This window comes from Phasianus colchicus, chromosome 20, assembly GCF_987193195.1.
Source record: "Phasianus colchicus chromosome 20, bPhaCol1.hap1.1, whole genome shotgun sequence".
Taxonomy (NCBI): domain Eukaryota; kingdom Metazoa; phylum Chordata; class Aves; order Galliformes; family Phasianidae; genus Phasianus; species Phasianus colchicus.
This window is the reverse complement of record NC_143455.1, coordinates 7,807,836-7,820,551: the sequence shown is the minus strand read 5'-3', so window position 1 is coordinate 7,820,551 and position 12,716 is coordinate 7,807,836. Positions and strand designations below refer to the sequence as shown.

General features: G+C 39.0%; 1 protein-coding gene across 3 annotated transcripts in view; it reads left to right on the top strand.

Moving 5' to 3' along the window:
- Positions 1-12,716, top strand: part of CEP112 (centrosomal protein 112) — a 139,759-nt gene that overhangs the window by 82,972 nt on the left and 44,071 nt on the right. For all 3 annotated transcript variants that reach the window (XR_016459126.1, XM_031598830.2, XM_090122078.1), the window contains one exon: positions 3,523-3,753. Coding sequence is in view for 2 of the 3 variants with exons in the window: in XM_031598830.2 (XP_031454690.1) it covers positions 3,523-3,753 (231 nt within the window). In the remaining variant the exon portion in view is untranslated. The remainder of the gene's footprint in view (positions 1-3,522; positions 3,754-12,716) is intronic.

Sequence of the window (12,716 nt, the reverse complement as noted above, 5' to 3'; positions counted from 1 at the left end):
TTTTAGTAGTCTTTTATGTTAGATACACTGCTTTTTTGTGATGGTAGAGAAACTTGTTCTTTTTCTCAGCACTTTACGAAGCTTTGTTTATTAAGAAGAAAGTTAAAGTACTTCAGATTCCCCATTTCCAACAGATAATCTGTTCTAAGTCATTTTACACTGAATGTGTCACCAGTTGCTCTGCTGACTCGAAGGGGATTCTTCTCCCACCTCTTCTGGAATGCTACGCTCAAAAAGGGAGTCATTGTCACCACTGAATAACTCTCTTCTGCTTTGTTCCTTATTTTCCTTTTAATTCTTCTTCATCATCAAAGTTTGTTTTTACTGCAGACTTCCTTTCCCTTACTGGACTGATCTCCTTTCAAAAATAATCCACTATCCAATAACAAATGTTATGTATACCTCATCCATCTCTGTCACATCGAGCCAGCACAACAAGACACAAAGAAACAAATCTCCCTTTCAGTGGGTGCAGCTGATGGTTTCATACAGCGTGCTGCCCAAGGAGTGCACCAATTTTAGTGTTCTTCCAGGTGAGAAAATGCTGAGCAAGTGTTGGCTCACAGAAGCAGAAAGTGCATTTTAGCTATTAAAGTAGGGCTGTTACTTGTGGACTATTTTAGGTTATAATCCTAAAAAGGATCGTGCTGATCATGAGCTGAGTCCGTGGAATTGTTCCGAGGTTTATTTTCTTCTTTTAAGTTGCATCCAAGCAAAATTAAAGACAGCAAAATAGAGACCTATGCAGTCATCTCCAGCTGAAGCCAAGCGAGCCCACTGAACACATTTGAAACTCAGCCTGAAGAGTTATTGTGATCCACTTGAAAAGTGCAGGAGTCTTTAAGAGGGATGCACTATTTCAGCTGCCTGAGTACACTCAGCAGTGAGGAGCAATAACAGTTCCTATAGCTTTGTCTGATGGGGGGAAGGTGCTGAAGCAACTCCTCCATCACTTTAGATCTGAGCCACTGGGAATAAGGCTGAGTTTTATCTTAACTCCACATTTCCGTGGTTTCGTGAGTTCAAACACCACTGAGGGCATTTCAAAGTTATGTGTGGTGGTGGGCTAGATGTGGTTTGCTGTGTCATCCGGTGAGAGGGAGACAGTGAAGTCTATGTGTTCCATCACTGAGTGTGAAAGATTCAGCCGTGCTGCAGTTTCTTCCTTAGAAACCGATCCAAGTAAATGCTTCACTGGGCTGAAATAGAAGCTCTTAAAAAAATAAAAGGAATCCCCTACCAGTACAAGCTGGGGTATGTAAAGGAGGGAGAAGCACAGCCCTGCCAGAAAGGGCATCATGGGGGTACTGATGGGTGGCAGAAGCTGTTCTACAGTAAGGATGATGAGACACTGGCACAGGTTGCCCAGATTTATGATGGGTGCTCCGTCCCTGGAGACACTCAGCTCAGGCTGAATGGGGCTCTGGGCACCTGATGGAGCTGTAGGTGTCCCTGATCACATCAGGGGATTTGGACCTTAAGGCCTTTAAGGATCCCTTCCAACTCAAACCATTTTATGATTCCATAATATATCTTCTTTTAATTGGAGTGTACTCATTCAGTTTATTTCTCGTCTCTGTGGCATGTAACTGAACTGAGTTTCAAACTTTAGCAACAGATTTTAATTTGAACTTTTTGCCAGCTTTATATTTTCTTATGCAATTTACTTTTTAAAATTAAGAGCACATGTTTTCCTTCCAAATAACACGCAGTACATTTATTGACATTTTAAATAGGCCAAAGTGAGTGAGCAACCTTCTTTTTTTCTTTCAAGTCTACTTTTTCCCTACAGGCAAATTGCTGTGGGCTTTTGACTCACCTTTTTTATGACACTATTTCAGCACAGATATTCTTAGTTAGAATTCTAAGTTATCCCTTTGAAACAGGAATAGAAATCACCATTTCAGCTAGCAGTTTCTTCAGCTATAGGACTGTATGTATGCGTGTACATACATACAAGTGTGCCATAAAAATTCATGTGAAACCTCTACCTGTCATACAGTTGACTTTAAATACTTGTATTTCTGTTCCACATGGGGTATTCTGTGACCTAGTGGTTTCTTTCTATTTGTTTTCCTTTATGTTGATGAAGTTGTTGTACAGAATGCTTGTATTGTCTGGGCCATGCAACAGTTTGGTTTGCGTTGTTCACAAACATAGATTTGAGCATCCAGAAGAAGAATTTAATTAACGATATTGAGAAGTGGGATTCAGTTTTACAAATGGTCTAAACAAGCATCGTACATCCCAATCTCACCTATGAGAAGTGATATTTTATAATTGAATCTTTTGTGTTTTTTTCCCCCCAGAATTACTAAAGAAAAACAAACCAAAATAACAACAAAATCCCAAACAGCAGCAAAAAAAAACCTTACAGTTTTTCTGAAGTTTTATATTTCATGGATTTTTCACTGAAAATTATGTCATCTTGTGTTGTGCGTTTTTTTCTGCTAATACTAATTTGCCCACATTTAAGTCTAATAATACTTTATTAAACCTGACACGTGGAATAGCAGAATCTCGGTGATGGAAAGTTTGGGATTCATTTCCTTGAGCAGTTTTAAGATATCCATGTCACAGAAAGTTGTTTTCTGTCGCAAGTTGTTCGGGTGTAAGCTGCTTCTGCCAGCGACTTTGTTTATGGGAAAGAAATCTGTCTGTGAGAACCAGACTTATTTTAAGGTAATTGACAAGAACTGTGTCTGTGATCCCCAATGTAAGCTTTTCCCAGTCACTTTGGGGAGATTAGATGTCTCTTAACATCATCTTACCAGCAGTGAAGTTGCTCCAAAAGGACTCCCGTAATCATATTAGTTTCGCTGCCATCACCCCGTCTTCAGATTCTTTCTTCTTTCTTAATAGAACCAAATCTGCTTTTGCCATCTATTAGGTCCAACATTAATGCTCTTTTGCATGTTAATTACTCTTACTTTACCTATAACATTCAGCTCACTCTTGTGGCTCCCCAGTTTTGAATCTGGAAGCTTGGTGCCATTGCTTTCTCCATGTGGCAGTAGAAAATGCTGCATTGTGCTATTTAATTTTCCAGTGTCTTTATATAGGAATTATTGAGTATGGAATGGAGCAAATGACTCAGGAGTTCACTCATTTATCCTGGTTTATCATGTGATTTATGAATGATTTTTCCTTGTATTCTGAGTGAGCTTTGGCATGTTATCCTAAATATTTAAGCAAATTTCTTAGGAATCTTCTGAGTGATGTAAAATCACAAAGTTTCTCTGACAGAGATGCAAGTTTGAAGAAGACTTTTTAAAACAAAGTCAGGGTGGGGCATAATCCCTCAACAAGAGTAATTGTTACTGTTCCAGGCAGGACTCCCATGGGAATGGCTATTAAAAAACTGAATGCTACATTTATCACTTTAGAGCATACCATCCTATAGAAATTGTAGCTGCTGTCTTCATCAATGTAGCTCTTCTCCCCTTAAGTAAAAGGCACTCAAACATTTTGTTATGATCTTGGGGTACAACGATTCTCTGAAAGAACTGTTTCCTATTTCAGGTTATCTGTGATCTGGAAAACCAAATCCACAAGCTGAGGGAAGAGCTCCTTCAGGTGAAAGCTCAGCAGAAGCAGCAGCTGATGGAGCTGAGCCTTCAGAGGGAGGAAGAAAGGCAGAGGGCAGCGCGAGATCACAAGGCGGCGGTCAGTCAGCTGAAAGCAGAGACCGAAAGGATGCTGCTGGACCTGAAGAAGGTGCATGCTGCAGAGACAGAGAAAGCCTTGGACAAGGTAAGGAAATCATCTAGGGCTGCTTCTTGTGGCACAGCAAGTGGGGAGCGATTGCCTCAGAAGTCAGATAACACAGGTGTACTAGTGTAAAAACGTGTACGGGTCACTTGAGTTGAAAAAGAACAAGGCAGTGTGTTGTACAACTGCATTGGATGCCACAATACTGTGTGAGTATGGGAAGTTTTGTGATTCTGTACTGAAAGTATTCTGTCTGAAGATACGATGGCAGCAGTCACCCTGTGGCTGTTACTCACCTTCTGGCTGCTCTGTGAGCAGGGTGGCCACGACCTTTAAAGTCCAGATGATTGCAAAGGGAAACCCAGCTGAGGACTAGGCTGGTTGCTTTAACTTCATTGGATTAGAGAGCAGAAAGGGCAGCTCTGTCTAACCACGCTTTTTCTCCCTCCAAATGCTTCATCCCTGAAGGTGCTCAAGGCTAGGATGGATGGGGCTCTGGCCAGCATCCTCAAGTGGGTGGCAACTGGCCCATGTCAGGGGACTGGAATTGGGTGGGCTCTAAGGTCCCTTCCAACTTGAGCCATTTTATGAAAATAAGGGAAGTTCAGGCTAAAATTGCAAGGAGATAAGGTCTAGTTGCTAACAGTGTTTGGTCTACTTCTGTTTGTGTGCATCAGATGAGCAAGTGCTGTGTGAAAGGTTTGAAAATAAAAATTAATGTTTCAGGTTCATCAAGGCTTCCATCCTTGTTCTGTTCAAAGGGGTCGCTGCATAGCAGGGCATTGATGGCTTCCTGGCAAACCCCCAGCTTCTGAACTGAAGTGTTTTACTACAGGAAGGATGACATGAACTAAAACACGTTCGTTTTATTTCAAAGACAGAACTAAAAAAGCCTACCTAATATAGGTGGTAGACCAGGGGGGTATGTGTAAGCAGATAATTGTTGAAGTATCTTTTATATTTGCTAGTGTAATGAGTGATAGATTTTTTTGCCCACTGATGTACAGCAGCACAAATTAACAATCTGCATATGCTGTCTGAATGGCCTTTGTGAAAGTGACATTTCATTTACCTGCGTCAGGTTCTTGGTCTGTAATTTTAAACAGCACTGGGAGGATTATGTTGGAAATCAGCCAGCCTGAAGCCATTAAAATGGCTGTGATCAACAATTCAGAATCTTTTCTGAATGTAAGGAAAGCTCCGCTTGGCATAATTATTTAAAGCCAAGGTCACACAAAGTATTTAAACCTTTGAAATTCATCATTAAAGGATTAATTTTAACTCAGGAAGACATTGTCATTTTTGCTTAAAAATGGAATTTGAATCTCAATTCTTTTCTTTCTTTGATCTTTTTTTACATGTGTAGTATTGCAAAAGAAAAGTTAACTTCTTTACATCCTCAAATTAAAGTTACAAATAATCCTTCATAGGGAAATATCTTTAATAGTCTTGAATTGTCATTTCTGTCAGAAATATATATTTTTTGAATTTGTTGGATTTTTTTCCTATTTTTCCAAATAAAATTGCTAATTTTAAGCTTTATTAACTGCTATTAATTTAACCTACTTCTCTCTCTCTCTTTTTTTTTTTTTTTTTTTACCTCTAATCAGAAGAGCACACGTTGAGTAAAGAATAAGGAGGGGGGGAGAAATCTGTTAGAAAGTCTTTCATAGACATGAAGAAATACCTTGCATTGCCTTCATATCTCCCTCTAATGTTCTTCACTTCAGTCTTCCAAATGCAGAGCTGTAGAAATTGGCCACAAAGTCCAAAAGTCAGAGTAGCTAAAAGGGTGCACAACATTTAAAGGTCAAAAGTAACAATTTCTGCTAACTTATTTTCAAATCTTGAGCCTATTAAAACCCTTAGAATTTTAGATAGGGATTTTATCTGAGGGAGAAAAAAGAATAAAGCACCTTAATTGCAGCATGAATCTTGAAACTCGTCTTTAAAACAAGCAAGTCTCGTTCCCCTGAAATGTAGGACAACATGGGAAAAAGTTTTGTCCTCCAAACTTAATTCTTTTTGCCAAGTCTTTAAAGATTGTTTAAAAATCCAAGAGGAAGCTGCATTTCACTGTTTAGGCTTTGAAATAGTCATATGGATGTCCAGATTTCTGAAGGTCAGTTCATTCCCGTGTGAAGGAGCTCATTCCTTCTGGAACTGTTCTGTGAGTAATACTGATTTGTGTATTGCTTCATGAAATTGTGAAGAATTGTTTAAAAAAAAAAAGAAAAACTGGCTAAAACTTGAGTGGAAAAAAAAGAGTACAAGGAGACATAGGAATCCTATGGTATTGCCCTCCCCATAGCCCTGCTGCAGTAGGGATGGGAGGGAGGGCAGTGGGGAGAAGAATTTGAGGAACCAATTTTTATCGCAAGCACGCTGGGCATTTAAATATCTGTTGGTATTTGTAGATAGCTCTTCCATATTGATGTAAGCAGTGTTCTTTAATGGGACTTTGAAGTTGAGATTTTAAGCAGCAGAAAAGATGAGATATTTCTTACTGTAGAATTTTGGTTAATTCTGTTGGTGATTATGGCATACGATGCTGGAAAGTTACCCAATAAAAGTAGTATTGAACCTGTGATTCCAAAACCAAGTATCTTTTGACAGTTATTCTATCTCTGCATCAGTAGGGAACGATGAGTGGGAAAAAATATTTATCAAATTTCCAACTGATGCTGCGTAACCCATGCTATAGGAAAAATAAATGTATCCATTGTTGTGGAAGCAATTATAAAGGGAAGAGGCCATAACTTTCCAGGGACCCCCTCTGTGGCAGGCAGCATTTTCACTTAAACACCTCCTTGCACAAAAGTGAGCCACAGCTGACCAAAAAAATGGACATTATAAATGGTGTTGAACCTGGTTTGGACAAAAAGTGGCACTTCTGAAGTTTCTCCATGCTGATCACCATCTCGTGAGCTCTTTGTCCTCTGGAGAAGGTGGTGAGGGCTCTGCCTCAATGGGAATCAGCATAGAAGCTGTGCTGCTGGGCTGCACGTGCCCTTGCTCACAGGTTGAAAGGGCTCAGGTCCAGCCTCTGGGGAAGGGGCACAGACACTCCCACCCCAACATTTACGTTCCTGGGGAGCATCTGCCCAGGACTCAAGTGTTGGAGAAGCCCTTATGTTATTTGTTATTGGTTGAATGTAGTATGGTATGCTTCCATGTGCACAGTTTCATGCTGTTCTATCAAACTGGATGCATTCGTGCTTTTCCCCGATTGGGTCTGACCACATGAAGTCTCCCACGTTCCTTTTGCATCTGCATCCTTCCTGGTGGTGTAAGCAGTACAGCTAAGGATATGGATATTCACAGGTCTGATGGGCATTTTTCATCATTCCTATGTCTCCTTCCCTCAAAGGGCTGTGGTGGTGTTTCCTCCAGAAGGGGAGAACAGCGCAGGAACTCCTTCCATTGATCTGTCCTCATTCTGTAAGCAGGGCTCTTGCCACCAGCCTGTATGTGTGTGAGAAGGCAATAGGGCTGTGCTGCTGTAGGGCAGCATGGCACTTTGCTTTCAGCCTGGCTAGGTTGGGTGCCAGCCGTAGTCCCTGTATTGCTCACCTGTAAGATGTAACATGTCTATTGTGTTATAACACAGAACCTCTTTATCAGATGTGGACAATAAGCAGTAATGTCCTTAAGGGCCGATAAGCTGTGCTGGACATTAGTCAGACAAATTGAAGATGATAGCATGGAGAATCTGAAGCTACTTATCACATTCTTAGGACTTCTGCGCTTCTGTAATATCAGTTATCTGTCTCTAACATAAAAATTACTTGACAGTTTCTTCAAATTATTTCTTGTATATTAGCTAAGGAATCTTAAATACCGCTTTAGAGGAACACTTGCATTCAATCAGTGATTTTCATTTGCTTTTAAAGCTGTTAACATATAGATTTAATTTGCTTGAATTTCATTATATCAAGTTGATTATAGCGTTTTCAGATACGGTGGTGATTTTTTTTCTATTTGAAGTCATACCTCATTACGATGAAATGAAACAAATTATTTAAGAAATAAATGTATTAAACAGACAAACTACTGCACTGAGGCTCCAGTAATGACTCATTTCAGCAGCAGGGAGTCAGGTGTGCTAGAGGTTGCATCAGCAGCACTTGCAGCACTGATCAGCCAGGTGGAACAGACCCTACAAAGCCTATGAGCATTGTCAGGTTTGCCAGAAATTACTGAAAGAAAGAGACAAACTGCATTTCTAAGTGTGTGCAGATGTGAAGCTTGGCTAACACAACTGTTTGTAACATTCGTCTGTGGTATTTTCTTGGCAAAGCAAATGAGCATTCAGAAAGCATGACCCTAGCAGATCAGTAGACATGCTAACAATGCTCAAAGGAAGCAACCTTGGAACGCTGAAAGTATCTCATAAAAAAGCTCTCTGAGCAGTGTACATGACTAAACTGGAGCGGGAGAAAAGACTTTTTTTTTTTTTCCTCTAGATAATTTTCAACATTTAGCTTTTTACTGACTTTTTTTCAATAGTTAAATAGAGACTTTTTTTGACTCATCCTGTTAAATCTTTATGCGGGTTCCAGGAACATCTAATTCTTTTTCAGTGCTGCTTTTCTGTGGAGAAGTAATTTACATTTTTGTGCATTGACTAAAAAAAAAGGAAAGTCCAGCACTTGAGTTACTTGGCTGCAATTCTTATGAATTTCACTTTTGTGAATTTCACAGAGATAGGACCCCAGGACAGCGTGCAGCCTGGCCAGGGCTTTGCAGACCACTCTGGTAGGTTTTAATGGTGTAGCAGTTACCTGTGCTCTGAGATTTCTGTTACTTTAAATAAAATCTGACAGTCACCATGTTTTTTGGTCTGTACCTGTTATAATCCACCTACATCTGGTCCTGAGTCTGTGTGAAGCTAAAATGCCTGGGAGATTTGAAAGCGAAAATTTGGAAGGTTAAATATTTAAAAGAATATGCATAAATATACCCTCTTAATTAGGAATTACTTCCTTAATTAGGAATAACTATTCTATATTATAGTTACATTATCATGTTTTTGTGGCGGGGACTTTTTTTGAGGAAAAAAAAAAAATACAGATGGTGTCCTATAATTGGATGCTCTTTTCATGAAGAAGTTCTATGGTTTACAATGGAGGTACTGGTAATGTGCCCTAGGGACCATTTCAGCTCTTCTTTTATCAAGCTTCATGATGCTGGACTCTAACAGCCAAGCACAGCCCTCAGATGCCACCCAACTGGACGTAACATTGGGCACGCATTTATAGTGTGTATGTAGGAATATCTTTAATTCACAGTATCTGTGTTGGTGCTATTGTTGGTGCTCGTAAAGGTGTTGGACTGTTCAGCCCTGGCAAATAAATAGAAGATGAAGGAAAATAATATGGCATCTACAACATCTTCAAAGAGATAACAGAGGTCTTCTAAGAGATGTCCCATTAGAAGTATTGAGTTTCCCCTAAGTGGTTATTTCTGCTCATAAAAAATAAGCATTGCATGCTTTCCATTAGCTTGCATTGTTTAATACAATCTCTGTAGATGCTGTTGTTCTTTGTCAACTGTACATTCCATTAACTACCCAAAATGGTTCCCTTTGTATCTCTGACCTCATGGGAGCTGGACATCTCTGCAGCAGTTCTGTAGGTTCCTGCTTAGGCTTTTTTGTGTGACTTAACTGTTATTCCTCAGATTTATCAGTTTAACTTACAGTTGCCTACTCTCTAGTATAGTAGCTGATTGAAATGTAAGACTTTGTTGTGTTGCCTTTTATTTTTTTTTCTTTTTTAAATTACTTTGCCAATTCGCTCTTATTTGGATTTGTTGAACGAATGCCATCTGGTCTGGGTGCCTAGACATGGCAGTCAACGCAAGCCAAAGCAAATGTTACCCCATGAAATGTATCTGCTTAGGTCAGCATCTACATCAAACCTACTCATTATAGCTTTATTTGGAAGAAGGGTTCCATTATTAGGACCAAAATAACATAAAATATTTCTATTGCATATTGAAATTTTTGTACAATTTGAAGACATGGTTTATGTTTGTTTGCTCTTCCTTCATCTGTCTATAGTAGAGCAAAACTACAAGTGGCCTTTTTGTTTGTTTTTCCTTTTTGTAGAGAAAGAAGTATTTAGAAATTAGGGAAGGGATAAAAACACTGCTATGAGTCCTTCAGAGTCTTTAACATAAAGAAACAAAACTGTTCCAGAATGACTTGCTTACAGCTGTAGAACGTGTCACAGAGTAATACCCACCTTCATTAAACGGGTGAGAAAGAATTCTAATTGTTTTGAAGTTCTTGTGATCAGTCTGCATATGCTTCATTGTAACACGATACTAAAGTGCCTCAATTATGATTTGTATATTTTGGTGCCAGAAGGTTTTTTTCTTATGCTAAATTATTAAGTTCTGTCAGCTGCTGGGCTGTCATATAGAGATACAGTAAATCACATTACATTTTGTCATGGATTACACAGAGCAATAAATTTGGGAACAGAGATCAAAGTAGTTTCACAATCACATCTGAGTGTAGGAGGGGTGTTTAACTTGTAGAAAATCTGATTTAGGTGAAACTGTTGCAGTTCTTGTGTGAATTTGAAATGAATTTGGGTGTGTGGTTGAAAATGAATAAGGTACAAATCCCCAGGAGTTCTCCTGTATTGAGTTCACAAGAGTGAATTCTGACCTACAGCTGCAGGACGAAGAGCAGATAAATAATTAAACATTGGGCACGTAAGTGCCTCACAGTGTCTTATTTATGCTTTTAATTGCCTTTATGATTGAGCAATCCTCTTTTTAATTGGGACTTTTCTGGACTTGGGTACACTTAGTCATTGCTACAGAAATGCTTTCTGGCTCCGTGAAGTTGTAGTGCTCTTCTTGGGAAGCCTTGTTGTATTTAAAACTACAAAAAATAACCCCACATAATCTTGCTAAGGAACAGTGATTCCTTCACATCATAGATTTGTTAGAGGATTTTGCCTTACTTTGAATGTTTGTCTTTCCAGCAGTAGAAGCTTGACTTCTCTTGGGCTGTCATCTGATGACGTAACTTGGTAATAACCAAGTCTGTCCTTTTGTTACCAGTTTTCCTTCAATTTATTTAACCAGATTTTCTCCCAGAGCGATACTTGGGATCTTTTTTTGTAGCCCTAATCTTTTTATAAATTGCTTGTTATTGCTACAAATTTCTATTTCAAAAAAGCAAATGTAAATCTAAAAAATGAAAGCCACATTCTTACTCTATGCGGTCCTTTCAGGAGCCTTCTAGTCTCTCCTTGGTAAAAGGTACAGATAACAGGCTTGGCTGATACCAAACAATAAAGTGCATGAGCCTCAGAAATCTCTGAAATCTGGTGACATTTTGTGTTATAAAGCTTGAAACCAAGTCAACTCCTGGATCATCTTGGTGCTGTTGCCCACGAGTTGTGGAAGAAGCATTAGCTTTGACTTGAACCATCAAAGAATATTTAGCAGCCTATCCCATCATGATTTTACTGGCTGTCAGCAGTTTGCGTACCAAAACCATCTGGGCCTGAGTGGATATAATGTACTAAATAATCAATGCTCTGGATATAACTTAAATAACCATTTAAATTTAGTTAGACCAGGAGAAAAACACAAAATATTTGAAAACGACAGTTCAGGAACGTATAGAAGTTCAGAGCTGAGGGAAAACTATTCTTCGTGTACCAGTAGATAGGGAGTTTTTCATTCTCAACATCTTCACTCGGTTTGCTGGGTTCATCTGGTTTGAATGCCATAACACAGCGGCCATCTGCCTCCAGGCTCCTCTGCAAAATGTCACAGTACCTCTTCAGATCAAGATAGCATTTGCCACCTGTCCTGCAAATGTCTGACACGTGCATCACTGCTATCTTCTTATAAAGTGTATTTAAGGTATGGAACGATTTCACACGGCAAGACTGAAGTATTAACCTGGTTGTGAAACCTTGCATTGTATACAAGGCTTGTATCTCGGGCCAAATCATGGAGCAGCCTTTAGGTAAGGTGCCAGGCTCACTGCAGCGTTGAATAGAAGTTGGTGTTACTGGAGCTGGGAAATATTAATTAGTAAATCCAAATACCTGTTCACTTAGATGAAGGTAATAGTTATGTTCTAGTATGAGGATTGGATCAGTTCAGCATCGCACACCGTGAGTGGGAGTCTCATAGAAGAATTATTGGAAGAGTTAAATGGATGTATTTAATTTCATTACTTAATTTCAGAATGATTAGAAGTACACCATTGGTTCAAATGAAAGGACTGGAAAAAAGAGTTTTCCCAAGGCACAAAGTGCCCAAGCAGTTTTTTAGTAGGGCCCCATTAAGCACAGAATTGCAATACGCTGCAGAAAGGCAATTCTCCATACATGTAGAGGGTCAAATCCGTTTCTATTCATTCTTTTTTACTTTTTTGGAATGAAAAGTTCTTAGCACATGAATGAGAGCACAGTTGGTTTTTTCCCTTAAGATGCATGTTTAAAAAAAAAGAAGAAGAAAAAGATTTATAGACCTACAAAAGTGGAACGTAAAATAGAAAATTAATAGGATTTGTGGGACAGATTGGGATTTCTATCATTCATTTTGAAAACCCTTGAAGTCATTTGGTACTTGACTAATTCTGTTAACATCATTTTGAATACTGAACTACTTTTAATAGTCTTTTTGGGGACTCAAATTACATATTTCAACTGGTATTCTGTTTTCACTGTTACACAGAGATTCAGCTTTCCATTTGTTATCTGACTGGTGGAGAGAGTGGTAGAAACAGAAAGGGTTTGGACAAAGGAGGCCATCCACTGTCATTTACTGGAGGCACATAAAGAAGATACAAGTTTCAGACTTTGAAATCTTTATGTACAATCAGATGAATTTTAAAGGTGATCTGCTGATCTCTGAAGTTTAAGCAGGCAGTGTACACTGTTCTAACATCACTTGCTACATTTAGTCATTATTCAGATCATTTTCTTTTGACATCTGTCAAATTCACAATCTTGATTTTTAGTGCT